This window comes from Gigantopelta aegis, chromosome 10 (assembly GCF_016097555.1).
Source record: "Gigantopelta aegis isolate Gae_Host chromosome 10, Gae_host_genome, whole genome shotgun sequence".
NCBI lineage: Eukaryota > Metazoa > Mollusca > Gastropoda > Neomphalida > Peltospiridae > Gigantopelta > Gigantopelta aegis.
Genome location: NC_054708.1, coordinates 72,825,982 through 72,843,969, shown reverse-complemented (window position 1 = coordinate 72,843,969; position 17,988 = coordinate 72,825,982). Strand labels below are relative to the sequence as shown.

Here is a 17,988-nt window from a genome sequence, read left to right as displayed (position 1 = left end):
ATTGATATACATATTATATTATTTTAAAAAAAACCTATAGTATATGCTACCCATCTGAAAAATGGACACACCAAAATAGATTCCTTACTCCTTACTTAAATTTGAATTTGATATATTGAAAGTATAAAATATATATTGATGGGATTTGAATCAACTGCACTAATGTGCAGTGTCGTTAACCTCCCATCCAAATGGGACATCTACAAAATAAAAGTCTAGTTAATTATAGTTTGATCAATACTGTAAGCTATGTGGCTTGAAGACAACATCATACATTGTACTTGTATGTATTATGTATTATTAAACAATTAATGAATTGCAACAGAATTTATGGTGCATTCTGATTCAGTGACTAATCTACCTGCAGAAACACTAATCGAGTTCATGTAAATAATAAAAACTCAATGTAGTTTAATGGGATAACACCAGGGTGGTTGGTTGATTAGTTGATTGATTTGTTTTGTTTTGTTTTGAGATATTTTATAGATTATAAAAAAAAGTCAAAAGGATTGCACAACAGGCAGAGCCTCTATAAGAGCTCTCCTAAACAAGACGGACATCAGACAATAATCAATATTCATAATCATATATAAAACATAATAACATAACGTCCAGTGGCATAAAGTATTTAAAATAATTAATATTTATTAATATATAGTAGTAAAAGGTAGAGAGTAGATATAATAGAAATGGGATAAGATTGATATGTTTACTTTATTAAATAAAATATGGAGAACATCTCATCAGTTATTATACACTGAAACTGGCTTCATCAGAAAGGAGAAATCGTCATAAACTACATAATGTATGCATGATGTACAAACTTTCAAATAACTTGTTACCTTCTTTTCTGACATTACAATTACCCCGTTTTACTGCTGAGATAAATCCATATCATACATATAGGGCTATATACATATTTTTGCCGAACAAAACTCTTTTCAAATTCTTTCTTTCCTTCGGTATTAAGCTATGGAATAATACATGATCCAACATTAGGAATTGTTCATCATTTTACAGTCTAAAAGTTCAAATTAAAAAAGCAGACTCCACTGTACCATTTTATTTTCATCAAGGTGACAGAAGGCAACAGATGTTACATAGGTAGTCAACTCTTGTCTGGGTATCAGCAATCTAAATAGTCATAATTTTGCATGACATGTAAATCACAACCCGTCTTGTGCTTGTGGGCATCCTATTGAAGACACTGAACACTTTTTCACTATTGTCCTATCAACCATGTGGTTAGTAATACCCACTTGTCTAATTAATTTTATCTTGATTGTAACATTTTATTATATGGTCATCTGAACCTTAGTTACCAAGAAAATACCTGCATATTCAAATCTGTTCAGGACTTCATTATAAATAGTACAAGTTTTGAGATGACTTAACCATTCACTTACGCCCATTCTCTCTCTTTCTTTTTCTTTGTTTCTCTCTCTCTCTCTCTCTCTCTCTCTCTCTCTCTCTCTCTCTCTCTCTCTCTCTCTCTCTCTCTCTCTCTCTCTTCCCCCCTTTTTCCTTTGTTCACTTCATTTGTCTTCGTTTACAAATATTAATTTATTAAATTTGTCATCTTGGCTGTATGTCTTTGTATTTGAAAAATGTAGGGAGGGGCATTAATATAGGCTCATGCCTGCTGGCCGATCCCAAAACCGCATATTTAATGGTTAATAAATATTGTTTAAACCAAATAAAATACAACAGAAAACTTGATTACATTCACTGAAATCTTTTCTTTTTATTATTCTACATGAAATAATTACCGTAGCTCTAAGACAGACTGTTGTTAGCTTTGTCAAAATGACATGTACGTGTACATGCGAAAACAAATATTTTTCTTCTACTCTTCCCAACTCACCTGTCCCACCTCCTACCCATCCCCACTTCAATTACAAAGGCTGGGCATGTATTTAAGTTTATAACAAAGAGGATGTTTTAAAAGTTAAACATCAACATAAACCTGTAATGTATGAGATATTCCAGTCTGGTTGCAGCCCACTGTGAAGAAAACAGTCACAAAGAATATTTGTTTAAAGCATGGTTTTTTTTTAGAAAGTAGGTGACCTTGGTGCCCGGCACCTAGTTACCCAGACATTGAGGCATGCAGGTCTACAGGAAGTGTGTGTTTGTCTAATGTGACATGTCTCTGAAAATGTTAACCCAGGAGTGGTTTCATTCATAAAACTAAGGTGAAAATTGTGTCCGCTAATCATAGCTAAGTGTGTTGTTGAAATAGATTTTAAGTTTAGTCCCACATACATATATACATACATAACCTGTATGTAACTGCAGCAAACAGTTTTGCTTTAAAAAAGATGAACACTGTAAGATGGTCTTTTGCATACTGTTATTTTATATATATAAATTTAGCACACACACCTTATTATATTATGTCAAAAAGTTAATGATTGTAACATGATCAAAAGATTGTTGTAGAGCATACGTTTTACTTTTCTTTTCTTTTTTTTTCTTTTTTTTTTATCTCTACTACTACTAGTATATTGGTTGTGTTAGTAAGTTAAAGTCTACATTGTTACAGTTTGAGAACAATTAATGACTTGTTATTAGACATGTTGAGTATATCTAAAGTCTACATTGTCTGTTGCATGTTGATAACATTGTATGACTTGTTATCAATTGTGTTGAGTAACCTAAAGTCTACATTATCTGTTATAGGTTGAGAACATTGTACAACTTGTTAAAGGGACATTCCTGAGTTTGCTACATTGTAAGATGTTTCCGACCAATAAAATATTTCTACGATTAAAGTTACATATTAAATATATTTTCTTCTTTAGAATATCAGTGTCTGTATAGTCAATGTGTTTCTGGTCATCGTAATATTTGTAAGAAGCCCAAACTGGATTTTGTCTTCAAATAATTTTGTACATACTAAAAAAAAACATATTTTAGGAAATAAAATGAAATTTAACCTAGTACAAATATTAGAACATGAGAAACACGTTTAATATACAGCCACTAATATTTTATGCAGAAAAATATATTTGATAATTAATTACAATCATTAAAAAGTCTCTGTTAGTTGATAACATCTTAAAAATTGCAGAAAACTCAGGAATGTTCCTTTAAATTAGTTATGTTCAATATTCTAAAATCTGAATTCTTTGTTACAGGTTGAGAACACTGTAGAACTTGCTATTAATGGTATTCAGTAAACTAAGTCTACATTGTTTGTTTCGTGTTGAGAACATTGTACAACTTGTTATCAGATGTGTTCAGTAACCTAAAGTCTACATTGTTTCAGGTTGAGAACATTGTATGACTTGTTAGATTAGTTGTGTTCAGTAACCTAAAGTCTGCATTGTCTGTTACAGGGTGATGACATTGTATGACTTGTTGTTATTATTAATGGCATTCAGTAACCTAAATGTCCTGAAGTATGCATTGTTTGTTTCAGGTTGAGAACATTGTACAACTTGATATCAGTTGTGTTCAGTAACCTAAAGGTCCTGAAGTATGCATTGTTTGTTTCAGGTTGAGAACATTGTACAACTTGTTATCAGTTGTGTTCAGTAACCTAAAGTCTGCGTTTGTTTCAGGTTGAGAACATTGTACAACTTGTTATCAGTTGTGTTCAGTAACCTAAAGTCTACGTTTGTTTCAGGTTGAGAACATTGTACAATTTGTTATCAGTTGTGTTCAGTAACCTAAAGTCTACGTTTGTTTCAGGTTGAGAACATTGTACAAGTTGTTATCAGTTGTGTTCAGTAACCTAAAGTCTACTTTGTATGTTTCAGGTTGAGAACATTGTACAACTTGTTATCAGTTGTGTTCAGTAACCTAAAGTCTACTTTGTATGTTTCAGGTTGAGAACATTGTACAACTTGTTATCAGATGTGTTCATTAACCAAAGTCTACATTGTTTCAGGTTGAGAACATACATGTAGTATGACTTGTTATTAGTTGTGTTCAGTAACCTAAACCCTACCTTGTTTGTTACAGGTCGAGAACATTGTTCGGCCGTTACTCCTCAAAGATGAAGACTACCGGAAAGTCATGGATCGCATGCTGGAAGACTTCAACCGAGGTCTCGGCAAAGACACCAACGCTGATGCTGCGGTCAAAATGTTCACAACATACGTCAGATCAGTACCTGATGGCACAGGTAAATTCCTGGATTGGTTTCGCACTTTATGAATAAATACAAATATAGTGGGAGATAACTCTGGAGCTTCTCAACAAAAAGTCTAGTACATTCTTTGTGGAATTAGGGGGTAGGGTAATAATCATCTCAGACTGTTAAATCCGAATTTTTAAAGCCTGTTTTGGTCAAATGCAAGTGTTTATAAGCATTGTAAATGCAAATGTATAATGTAGTTGTTGTATAAGACAAAAACAAACTGACGTAAATTTGGTCAATAATACTTTATAATGATACACTGGTGGCACCTAAGTCTGCGCATCTAAGCATTTGTGTTATATTTTAAAGTTAAAATATTTCTTTAAAAATATTTGTTTCACCGCCACAGTACAATGGAACAATAAACGTGTTACAACTAAAGTTAATTTAATTTTAATGTTTTTTAAACTGAAGTAATAGCACATTTTTAGTGGGACCCCCCTGCATTTACTGGCCTGCATGATGGCACATAAGTCTGCGCAGCAAACAGTAAAACAACCACTTCTGTCGCTAATGTTTACATAAAACAGCAACAAACAATGGATCCGACTTTTATAAGTTCTAAATAACAAACACTTCCTGTTATAGTCTGTTTCAGAAACATTTAGATTGTGCAAATGAGATAAATATAAATGGTGTCCCATGCTCCTTAGTTTGGACAACACAAAATGACAATATAAAAAAAGCCAATGTAAACATATTTGATCATTATTCAACAAAAATTGTCTGTTATTAACTGTGTAAATGAGCACAAATAGTGTTCATTGGACATATAGGACAATCAATGATAATTTTGAAACAGACTATAGCTAAAATAGGCCATGCTGCAAGTACAATCTTCAAAGTCTTTGTGCAGCCATTTTGCATTGTGTCACTCGGAGGGAAATTCAAAGTATTCTTGGATGTTTACGTCAACAGATAAAATAAGACATTCATTTCATTTATGGATTCATAAATTACAATAAGGTATGTATTGAAGCTTCTATGTAAATTTATGTAAGTTGATATGCAAGGTTGATCATTACAACGTTGATAGACACGTGTTGACAGGTGATAGAAAAACACGTTGTTCGAGGCTGGCAAAAGTATACTTTTAGTGCATTAATTCAAAGTTTTTTTCAGTAAAAGTGTTATCGACCAGTTTTATACATATATTCACAATCAAGATGTGTTGTTTTAACCATGGTTTTGTGAATTAAATTAACGTTGTTTGTTTGTTTACAAACATACCCCGACACTTGTTTCAAGACGTAATGAAACATTAACGTGCGCAGACTTTTGTACCGCGTAGACTAAGGTGACATGAGTGTATATGTTTTCAATCAGTTTATATCATGAAGTAATGATCAGACTTTCTGTAAGGGAATTTTTTTTTACATTATTAATTAATTCCTTTATATATTTAGCACCAGCTGTCGAACATTCCTGGAATATTGTTCTATATAGTGCACTGGACTGTCCAAACTGGCATCTGTGTAATCCAAAATCATAAACATATGGATATTTTTGGATTCTGTCTCCTAATTATAATCTTATGCTTCTTTCGACCCAAAATCTGAGATTCGCAGAAGCATGGAACCATGCTGAATTTGCAGCCTGACAATAGATTATGATATTTGTCGTCAGACTGAATTGATCAATTTATTCAGGTTGATGGCAGATGTATTGGATACCTGTGAATATCTACACATTTCATCAGTTCCGCTTGACTGTGGCTTAAACACTGCACAGTATTTGTTCTGGTCCATTTAATTTCACTTCTGGTTTTTTTTAATTGTTTTAATTTCCATCAGTGTAATAATGATTGGGCGAGAGATCACTGTACAGTGTATTGAACATCTTGTATCATTTTCAGAGATTGGCGATTTCCTAGCACTGGACCTGGGTGGCACTAACTTCCGTGTGTTGCTAATATCACTGCAAGGTCAAGAAGTGAAGATGCAGAGCAAGATTTATCTTATACCACAGCATATCATGTTAGGAACAGGTGTACAGGTATTTCATCTTCACCATTTTATTCATCACATTTGGGGGGGGGGGGGGGGGGACGTAGCTCAGTGGTATAGCGCTCCCTCGATGTGTGGTAGGTCTGGGATAGATCCCCATCAGTGGGCCCATTGGAATATTTCCTCGTTCCAGCCAGTGCACAATGACTGGCATATCAAAGGCTGTGGTATGTACCACCCTGTTTGTGGGATGGTGCATATAAAAGATCCCTTGCTGCTAATAAAAAAGAGTAGCCCATGAAGTGGCAACAGCAGGTTTCCTCTAAATATCTGTGTGGTCTTTAACCATAATATATCTGACGCCATATAACCATAAATAAAATATGTTGATTGCGTCGTCAAATGAAACATTTCCTTGTTGGTGAGATTTTGCTACATAATAGGTGTATGCTTGCTGTGCCAAAGAAGAGGTGAAAAACACCAGGCTAGAGATTATCAAAGTTAACTTAGCACTATGATATCGTTGGCTATGACGTCACCACAATACACACTATTGTGACGCCATAGCCTAAGATGGTCTTAGAGCTAAGATAGCTATGAAAATATGGGCCCATGTTCCTACATGTAGTTGTGCATTAGATTTGTTCAATGTTTTTAAAATGCATATGATTGAAGGAAAGTATAAAATACATGTTCAGAAAGAAAAAGCACTAAAATCTACAATATGGACCCTTTGTACTAAATGGTAATGTATCTACGCTAACCAGAGTGATTGACTTAAATTAATACCTGTATGCAGTCTTCGCTAGGAGCAAAATCAAGGCGAGCTGAAGTTGACTCTCTTGAAATTGTGTTAGGCGAGCAATCACATGTGTCAAATAAACTTAAATATTTTAGTTAGAGGTGATCAATTTGCTGCTCTCCTAAATCTTTCAACGCTAGTGTGGAGGGGAGCGGGAGTGATCACTCGCCTCTCCTGGCAAAGACTGTGTATGTATAATTGTAAAATAGATATATGACATCATTAATCACAGTATCACAGTTTGGAATTCATACCTTTGATTGGTTTTAATTATTAAACAGGAAAGTATTACATAAGCCTTTAATATAGAATAGAAGTGTGACATAGGAAAGAGAAGTAATTGTTAAAATGTGAATATGCATCAGTTGTAAAAATTAAATTATTGTTCAATTTTAATACCTATATATAATATAGAGGTAGTTCATTTTATTTTGCTTATGAAAGAATTAAACTTATTTTTCAGTTATTCGACCATATAGCAGAGTGTATACATCGCTTTATGAAGGAACATACTTTGATGGAGTCTAATTTACCTCTAGGATTTACATTTTCATTTCCATGTCAACAAAAAGGACTAGCTCGTGCTATTTTAACCACGTGGACAAAAGGATTCAAGTGTGAAGGTGTGGAAGGAAACGATATTGTTCAGCTTCTTCATGAAGCAATTAAGAGAAGAGGTGTAAGTAAATGTAATGGCCTTATTAACTCAATTACTCAGTTAACAGAAAAAGTGTGAGTAAATGTAATGGCCTTATTAAGTTGATTACTCAGTTAACAGAAAAAGTGTGAGTAAATGTAATGGCCTTATTAACTTGATTACTCGATTACAAATTTCAGTTTCTTCAGTTGAAGAGCAAATCATTACTTAACATATTCCACAGACATATAACATCAATGTTCTTAAATAGAAACAATTCAAGTTCATATTTTTGGGGGGTTTCGGTTTTAGTAAGTATGTATGTGCTGGGATATTAACCCAATTCCTACAAGCCTTAGACCTAATACCACCTCGGTGGATGCATTCTCTAATTGTGTTTTTTTCCACCATCCCAGCCAGTGTTTCACGACTGGTATATTAAAGATGACTGTGTGCTGTCCTTTGTGGGAAAGTGATTATAAACGTTCTGCTGTTAATGGAAAAATGTAGTAGGTTTTCTCAAAGATTACAAAATGTTTGACATCCAATGGTTAATAAATCAATGTGCTCTAGTGGTGTCGTAAAAAAAAAAACCCAAGCTTTTAAACTTTATTCCGCTCATAGGGCAGAATATGGCCCAGTGGTAAACTGCTCGTGTGGAGTAAGTTCAGCCAACCATTTGTCGCCAACATTTGCTAGACTTCAGAACCAGTCAAAATACTTTGCAAATGTTTAGCACAAACACGCAGGCTTAACTTAGGCCTGGTGCACTGAGTTGGTTGCAGCCATTGCATTTGCAGCAAGAGCTTCAACAAAGTTACTAATATGTTAACATTCATGACCTGCCGATTTTTGTGTTCACAAAGCAGACTTTAAACTGGTGTTTGCCAATTCGTCAAATTCAAATAAAAGTTGAATTTGGTGGATATGGGTTTTTATTGTCAAAAAACTAATTAGAAAATCCAAGAAATTCCTTTAAAACAAAACACCAAAAAACACATAAATTTTGCTTCATTTTATTTGGCTAGTTGAAACTTTAATTTGTCTACAGATTTGACCAAATTAGTAAAATTGCTAAAAATAGTTTGTGTGATGCTTAAACTCGGACTCCATTTTACTAGCTGTAAATAGAATTAAAAAACCACAAGTATTTAGAATGTACATCAGTGTGTGATTTTGGTTTAAAAAATTTAAGTGTCATAATGACTCCCTGTTTGCAAATTTTTAGAGCCCACCACCAACAAGGCGAGCCCTGCCGTACGCCTCCAGTAGAACAGAAGATACACTAAATGTTTTGTATGAAACCATGGAAAAGATCGTTATTCAAGACTGTACTTTCCTAAGATTTTGAGATATATGTTGACTGTCATTTCGAAGAATCATTGTAATTTGTACAATTTTACGAGCCATGCAGGCTCGTATGCTAAGTAAGCTAGAGAGTCCTATATGATTTTTGCGAGCTCCTGGACTTTCCTCAAAATCGCACACTGTACATGAACAGACGGGAAATTATAAACTATTCCATTATTGTTCAAGTTAATTAATACTTAATTACTTGTGACATATCAGTGTCCTTGTGGTTTATCATGTGTCTTTGTGCTTATGAAAATTCACATCATATACAAACATACATTGATAAATTGTGTTTTTCTTCCCCAGGATATAAAAGTGGAGTGTCTGGCTGTGATAAACGACACTGTGGGTGCACTGATGTCATGTGCACACAGTGATCGGCAATGTTCTATTGGGCTTATTTTAGGTAACATTTTATTTGTCTTGGATAGGCAGGAGAAGAATTTAAATTCAGTAAAACTGTGTTAAAACATGTTGGTGTAATTCTGTGTAATGATATTTCCTTCGGTTTTGTGAGAATGGAAAAATATTTATTATCAGCAATATTTGAACAACAGCGAAAGTAGAAAATTGGAAAGGAAAATTCTATTTTATTACCAGTGCCTCAGAACATTTTAATAACATGAGGCGTCTAACATGTATATTCTGACACTTGGTGGAGGGGAGAAAGAAAAAATCAACATTATCACCATATAGGCTGCCGAAAAGCAGTAATGGATCTCTTATATTTTCCCATAGAGCCTTTGATGTACCAATCATGTTGAGATGAAAAAATGCTCAAGTTCACTGAATATGATCACACCTCAGCTTCAGCTACATATTGCAGCTGTCCCCCACCCCCAATATATATTGCAGCTGTTTTCATATTGCATAATGACTTGTTACATGCCCTTTATACTTAATATTATTTGAAAATCTGATGATGGACTCTTGTTACATAGTGTAGACATGACTTCTGGCCAGTGATATCAAATGAATACTTGTGATATACTAGTACTAACACTATCTATTTTAGCTCGAGTGCTGTTTTGTATATATTTGTTGTGTCAGGACTAGAGAGTGCTCTGTGTTACAGATTGCCAGTTTTCGACAGCTAAATGGGTATACCCAAGTACTGTGTCTTAATCTGACACTACAGACCTTTAGTTTGATCCTTTTCAAGTTGACTCATAACATTAAACTGACATGTTGTTGGGTTTCTTCTTGCAGCACTTACAGTAATCATAAACGAAAAAGTTTATTGATATCGGTGAACTCCTAAATAATAACTCTAAAGGTCTGAGGCATCATGTTTGAGAAAATATGTTTTATTTCAGACACAATACTGAACAAATCTTTAGTCGTCTGAAATTTTAAAACTGTTCATTTGTAACACTAAACACACTTGATCCCTATTCTCACATATAAACATAACAGGGCTAGAGGATACTCAAGCTATATCTATTGAGGATTTTGTATGCTACTGGGTGACCATTTCAGAAACTTTACAAATGGCAGTTCTGAGGACAGGATTTGTACTTATAAGTGTGTAACACAGTGTAAATACATGTATGTATTACAGAATGGTACTTGTGTAGCAGTTTCTGAATGGCCTGTAATTTCTAATTTCAGGTACTGGTACTAATGCATGTTATATAGAAAAAATTGAAAATGTAGGACTTTGGGATGGAGATGATGATGAACCAAGGGAGGTAAGTTAAATGTTTTATTGTTCAAATACTGAACTAACCAACGATAATTTATTTTTATAGTTTTTATGTCTTGCTATTAAAATGGTTAGACAGATAAAAACACACAAATATTGTTTCCTGAAAAAAAAACAAATATTTTATTTTTGTTTTTAATATTTATTTTTCAAATACAAATGGAAACCTAATTTGATCAATTTATTTCAAGCAGATGAATGTTATTTATTTATTTTTAATTATTCATCTTTAGCTATGTTTTAATCAAACTTGAAAGTATTAAGCAAAGTTAAGCAATTTGCTAACATTTGTTTTATTTAGTTTAACCCCTGTTTTTGATCACACAGATTATATATATAAAAAAATGTTTTTACAAAGCTAATTGGCCAGATTAATTTCCTATATTCTAGGTAATAATCAATACAGAGTGGGGAGCATTTGGAAATGATGGAGCACTCGACTTTGTGCAAACAGAATACGACCATAAAGTTGACAGTCACTCTCTCAATCCTGGAAAACAAATGTAAGAATTTGAATGTTGCCATTGTCTTCCATAGTATACAAAGAACACATCATTTTTATTACATCAGTAATTATTTATTATTGTTATTATTTTATTGTATGAGATACCATAGTTGATCAGTCTCATTGAAGACTTGGATTTAACCAAAAGGTACACAGATGTGTCTTGTTTGCAAAGTAATATTTCCAAGGGAGGCCACTCGCATTAATTTCATTAGTCAGTCCACAATCATTTGTATTAATTTAGGGACACATTAATTTCAGGATCTTCAGTGTTTAACAATATGTAAGTACATTTTGGAATCATAAGCTATTACATATATGTCAAGGTAAGAAATAATGCTATATATATAGCTGGTTGTGAAGATATTTGGTCGCACTGCTACTGTGTTTTCCAAGTTACTTGACAGTAGGTGACTACATGTACATCTGTGAAAAAGAGTACAGATGACGTCATGTGGAATTTTAATGTGGCACATATTATTGATTATGTCTTTCCTACTTCTGAAGAATGCCGAACTAACCTGTGTTTAATGTTTTTGACAGATACGAAAAGATGATCTCCGGGATGTACATGGGGGAAATTGCACGACTTATTCTTGAGAAGCTACGTAAGAATGGTTTGCTCTTTCAAGGTCAAGGTTCAGAGGAAATGGCCACGAGGGGTCGATTCTATACCAAATACGTGTCTGAAATTGAGAGGTAATTACATACACGTGTTAATGTTTTCATAGTTTTGTATATCGGTATTGATTTGTTGAAAGTAGTTTGCAAAATGTATGGTCTCTTCATAAATTTGTGTATACAGGAGAAATCCATCGTTATGGTTTACTAACTTTAAATGTGCTCTGTTTTTCACTGTGAAGTTAGGGTATGAAATTGTCATGAGAAAACCAGACACTGATAGTTACTGTACTCGTGGGCCACTTTTTCTTCATATGATAATGGTCGTTCAATGCATATTTATTAACATTATGATGTATTACTGATGAAACATTACAATCTAACTTAAATTTCAGACATTTTACCTTCATTGTACTCAGTGTTGTTAATGTAATGATCTGCCCATTCTTCCCTAAAGTTGAATATTACTGCATCTTGATACGTTGATTTCAGCGATGTCGACGATGGTTTCAAGAACACAAAGCAGGTCTTTGATGAGTTGAACATTGACCACTTCAACGAGGAGGACTGCCGGATAGCGCAGTATGTGTGTGCAGCTGTGTCCTCGCGAGCAGCGTACCTGGCTTCCGCTGGTAACTTTTCCTCCTTTACACCCATCTTGGGCCCTCGGATAGCAAAACATGTATACAGCAGAAATTACAAAGCCTGGTCTTGACTTACAATACTTAAACACCTACTTTTAAGAAGAATAGGCTTTGTAAATTTGGCCCATAGTCGTCTTGTCATCTTCTCAGATTTAATCTGGACTTTCTAACTGCATTAAATTTGTATGATATTAATGTCTGCATTGTTAAGTTTGACCAGCCTCGGTGGCATCGTGGTTAGGCCATCGGTCTACAGGCTGGTAGGTACTGGGTTCGGATCCCAGTCGAGACATGGGAGTTTTAATCCAGATACCGACTTCAAACCCTGAGTGAGTGCTCTGCAAGGCTCAGTGGGTAGGTGTAAACCACTTGCAACGACCAGTGATCCATAACTGGTTCAACAAAGGCCATGGTTTGTGTTATCCTGCCTGTGGGAAACGCAAATAAAAGATCCCTTGCTGCAGGTTTTCTCTATAAAACAGTGTCAAAATGACCATATGTTTGACGTCCAATAGCCAATGATAAGATAAAAAAATCAATGTGCTCCAGTGGCGTCGTTAAATAAAACACACAAAGTTCAGGATCAAAATTCACAAAACATCATAAATTTAGGTTTAGGGTTAGGTTAATAAATCCAAGGTGTAAAACTCCTGATAAGTACAGTAAGTTTGAAATATATAAGACTAATTTTCTTTCGTCTTTACTTTTATTCATATGCCGTAATTACATAATTTTCCGTTAACCTGAAGTACAAATTCTCCAATTTAAAGAATTTGGACACTAGAAACATAATTTGTAATTTGGTGGTGGAAGCGTAAATTTAAAGTATGCTCAGTTATTGTTATAGAAATATTTCCATTTGAAATATGTGCACATAATGTGTCAGCAGTAATGTTTTTTGTTTTATTTCCAGGTATTGCTTGCTTGTTGAACAAGATGCAAAGACCCGATGTGACGGTAGCTGTTGATGGGTCCCTGTATAGATTCCATCCTCATTTCCACGATCTCATGATGGAGAAAATCGGACAGCTTGTCGACAAGGGTATTCGAGTGAGTCATCTTGCACAATACTCACACATAGTTTCAAGAGTTTGCCTTACAAATCTAAAACAATGAACATTAGTTCAGATAAATGGTTGGTTATTTCCTTTTAAATCTAGAATAATGACAAAAAGTTAAGATGAACTGTTGGTTATTACAAATCTAGAATAATGACAAAAAGTTAAGATGAACTGTTGGTTATTGCCTTGTAAATGTAAAATAAGAAAACTGTTATTATTAGTAGTATAACTTGTTAATGTCGTTACATTGTAAACTGGGTCATGCAGTGAATAAATATACCGCAGGCTGTACGGATTAGAATATAATATATTTGAAACAATGATAATCAATATTTTTAAAGGGACACAATGTACACTTTTTTTTTTTAATTATCTGCTGAAATTTGGTCTACGTACTGCACATCTATGAGAGTAACGAAGTACCTGTATTGTTATGATGGAAATATACAGATTTAATGTAGCTTAAACTATTAACGTGCCTCTATCCAATTAAGGTTCAGGCACGTCTCTTCCACACATTTTAACTACAGGTGCTTTTCAGTATTATGACCAAAAATAGATGAGGTATACAGTTCCACATTGTATAGAAGAAAGTGGGGGAGTAACTTGCTTCCACAGCATATAGTGTACCAGCTGTTGTCAGTCAATAGAGTGAGCTAACATTAATATCACATAATGGCAGTTATATGAGAGAAAGAAAATGAGCTGGGTCAATAATGTCCGATTGTAACAGCCTTGTATGGGATGTTGAATAGTTTGTAATTCATACTTCTATAAATACAGATCAGCTTGTGTTAAAGCATTTCTTTGATAATAAACTAATAAAAAATGGACATGAAATGACAAACTAAAGGTGGCTGGAAGAGTAGCTCATTTACTTTTATCACTTTATAATACATTAACCACACTATGACGTTAATAGTGTTGGTTGTTTATTTAAGAGAATGTAATGCAACAAAATCTAAAATTGTTTTCTGGTGACCTCATGTTCCCAAAGTCATATGCTCATACAAGATAAACCGTATCGGCTTTTGCCTACTTTGTTGAGTCGTTTCTAAATCCGACGTGTTTCTCGTCATAACTGTCCAACCGTCCGTTTAGCTCTCAAACGGCAGAGTACTCAAGCTTGTTCATTATCAATTGATATAACACATTCAGTAATATGTGTGCTTCTCCATCAAACTTGTGTACCTCACTAGTACTCTTGTTGTTATTTTCAGTTCAAGTGTACTCTTGTTTGTTTCAGTTCAAGTGTATGCTGTCTCACGATGGGAGTGGTAAAGGTGCTGCCCTCGTGGCCGCGGTGGCGAACCGGCTGAAGCGGGAGAAGGAGGAGAAACAGCAACAACGAGCAGCAGAGAGTCAGCTAGCCGACATGAAACTTAGTTCATAATTAAATCTCCGTAGTCCACCCGTCTTTATTTATATGCCCAGCACTGGTCAGAGCTACATTTACTCCTGTTGCTTAGAGACAAAGAACATTCGGTGTGGCACGGTTACAGATCCATCTGTCTGTGTTCTGTAGCCACCATGCTGGTCAGATGTGTTTTCTCTGACCCCTGTTGGAAGGTCCATTAGTAGATGGCACATCACGGTGGTCGTTCGTGTTCAAACAAAAACTGTCAGGACATTAAGGGAGTCCCAGCAATTCTTGCTGTTGATTCTTGCTGTTGACCACATGAATACGACTTAAGATTTAAGTACTCTGCCAGCTAAAGTTACCAGCACAAAATCTTAAGAGAGAAAGAGAGAGAACAGCTCTATTAAATTAGTCTGCGTCAAGTTTTTCTGTATTGCTAAGTGTTTTTAATGTGTAGTACCTTTCGGGAGTCTTTGCCTTAGGGAAGTTGAGAGAGGTGAGATTATAGGTGTTGCCTTTCCAACAGTGCTGGCTTTTAGGTCACTTTCTCACAAGCTATAAATGTTAGGTCATCTGGACTTCATAAACGAACTCACCATGAGTAAAGAAAAATCACCAGTTAATCATATACGTCGTATGTCATTGAAAGTTGTTAGTCAGATTTTACACCAAGAGCACAGCTTTTGTTTTCAAATCATATGTCAATGTAAAACCCATGCAGGAATATAATCATACATTTTATGGTACGTTTTGGTTTGCTTTTGTTTTTGGGGGGTTTTGTTTTATTTAATTATTATTTTTTACATGACAGCTTCTGTTTAGATCGGTTAAATGAGGATTTGAGCTTAACTTACAGGCAGTGTATATATATCTTTCATAATAGGTGCCCACAGTATTAAGCATTATGAACTCCATAATATATTATATGTTTGAAGTGAAATGGACAGCTCACAACCAGAACTGGTTATGTTGAAAGTCATAGTTTTTAAATAAACAAATTTTAATGTTTAAAAAACAGTTTAAAAAATTGGAAAGCAAAGCAACTTTATTTATCAATGAAAATTAGGTAGCTTTCATCACTCCTGTGTTTACTCCCAAAAGACTACATTAGAATAAGAAAAAAGGTGAAATGGCGAACTACTTTCATTTTTACAAAGAATGGACATAATTTCAAAATATTCTTTCATAGCTGATAAAATGAAACTGCTTTCATTTATATATGTATATATACAGTGTATATATGGATATCATGTCTTTTCCGCATGCAAAAATGGATTGTGCACCCCAGTATCAATAAAAAAAATAGATATCTTATAATAAAATTATAATATTATTGACAAGAAGAAATCTGTATTTTCATATGCAGGGCATAAAATGTGATTACAAAACAAAGAAATAGTTAATGTAAATTGTGAAAAGCGAATTGTTTTGGTAGTATGATTTGTTAAGAAAGTAAGAGGTTACAAGTTGAATTCCTGCAGTACCTGGCTAGTGGTGCTGTATCTGAAACGTTGATGACCCGACTCCTCGAGCAGGTCAGGAGTAAGAAACAAATCTGGTCATGAATGCTTATAAAACTGTAAAAGTCTACACTCAGGACTTTAGCAAAGCCTGCAGACTTTGACTGAATGCTGTTTGTGTGACCAAGACTTTATTAAAGCCTTGAGTGTAGGTTTTAAAGTTTTATTAACAGGGCCTGATGGAGATATTTTTGGTTGGTGTTCTCTTTTTTTTTCAAAGATTGAAAAGCATATCTTCAAGACAGTTTTTGGTATCCAAAGGCTGAGTATTGGAATAGCTGAATATGAATATTTTTCTTCTTCTTTCTTTTTTTCAATTGGAGGTCAGCAGTGTTCTTGATGTAAATATCCTCATGTTAAAGACTGTCTATTGTAGGCTATATTAAAGTGACAATCTTGTCTCACCATTTAATAATGTCATTTACTAATGCAAAATACAAACACACCGACAGTTTTAATAAGCTTATGTGTTGTCATGATCAACGAGCTGTCTTCCTATAACACACAAGTCGGGTGCTGGGTTTTTAATACTTTGTAAGCCAAAACGATGGATTAGTGATCTCAGTGTAAAAATGAAGAATAAGAAATTTTTATGTGATGCAGATTAGCAACATGGCCAGAGAATATCGGTGAATGGTATGTGACAGTAAAATCATTAATATGGATGATCTACCAGTATGTCAAGTGATAAATATACTGATTGAAAGAAATAAGGGATCACACTAATTTTAACAGCAAATAGTGACAGCAACCAAAACTATAAATCTATAGTGTCAGAGGTTGACAGTGTTATTGACAGTCAGTTTGACATCGCTGACATTCAATCCCATATTACAACTATGTACTGGCAGTCAGTTCAACACTACTGACATTCAATCCCATATTACAGCCTATGTCCGATGGCTTAACCACGACACCACCGAGGCCGGTAAGTTTTATAGAAATGGAAATCTTTATTTGTACATTTCCTGGACTATGCAGACTTCTCCTTGGGAAGATTTTTAAAGATTCTTTCAAAACTACATGGGGATGGGTGGGGTTATTGTAGTTGTAATTTCTGTTTGGTAAACTATATATGAAATCTGTAAATATGAAAGTGTAAAAAAAAAAAAAGTGCTTATTTAAAACTAGTGCAGTCGTTATAGAACTAAATATTCAGTATGGCGAGTTAATTAATGACAACTTGTTAAATATTAGTTAAAAAGATCCTCCAAATCATGATGCAATTTTTAATTTAATATAATTACATAATGTGCTATTTGTGATGTTTCTTGCTGCAACCAAACTTTTATCCTTGTTTTATTGATGCTAATTTTAAAAATGTTTATGTAGTTCGTGTATAGTTGTATCTTCCTGCTTCAAAAGCACTTGTGTCTGTAATATATAATTATTTAATGCTGTACATGGGATTCATTGGGGTTGCATTTGGGTAGGGCTTGTGGGAATATGTTTTGCGAGTATGTAATATTAATTGTTATTGATATAGAAGCCATATTAAAGTTGATTTTATGTCATTTTTGTGTTTTTTTCTTCATAGTTACTACATAGTCATTTGTGAAGTTAAGTTCATGTACGCTAGGGTGACAATATATACTACTCAAAAGAATTTAAGGGTCAGACGATATTTTCGACATTATTTTCTGAATGTCAATTATATTAACTAGACCATAATGTCACGCATGGTATT

The 17,988-nt window shown here is 34.2% G+C and overlaps 1 protein-coding gene across 4 annotated transcripts in view; it reads left to right on the top strand.

Moving 5' to 3' along the window:
- Positions 1-17,815, top strand: part of LOC121384546 (hexokinase-1-like) — a 48,657-nt gene extending 30,842 nt beyond the window's left edge. For all 4 annotated transcript variants that reach the window (XM_041514982.1, XM_041514979.1, XM_041514980.1 and 1 more), the window contains exons 2-11: positions 3,970-4,132; positions 6,003-6,142; positions 7,359-7,574; positions 9,192-9,291; positions 10,497-10,576; positions 10,981-11,093; positions 11,639-11,794; positions 12,209-12,348; positions 13,274-13,410; positions 14,668-17,815. In XM_041514982.1, coding sequence (XP_041370916.1) covers positions 3,970-4,132; positions 6,003-6,142; positions 7,359-7,574; positions 9,192-9,291; positions 10,497-10,576; positions 10,981-11,093; positions 11,639-11,794; positions 12,209-12,348; positions 13,274-13,410; positions 14,668-14,814 — 1,392 coding nt within the window. In that variant the 3' untranslated portion in view covers positions 14,815-17,815. The remainder of the gene's footprint in view (positions 1-3,969; positions 4,133-6,002; positions 6,143-7,358; positions 7,575-9,191; positions 9,292-10,496; positions 10,577-10,980; positions 11,094-11,638; positions 11,795-12,208; positions 12,349-13,273; positions 13,411-14,667) is intronic.
- Positions 17,816-17,988: the final 173 nt, after the last annotated feature.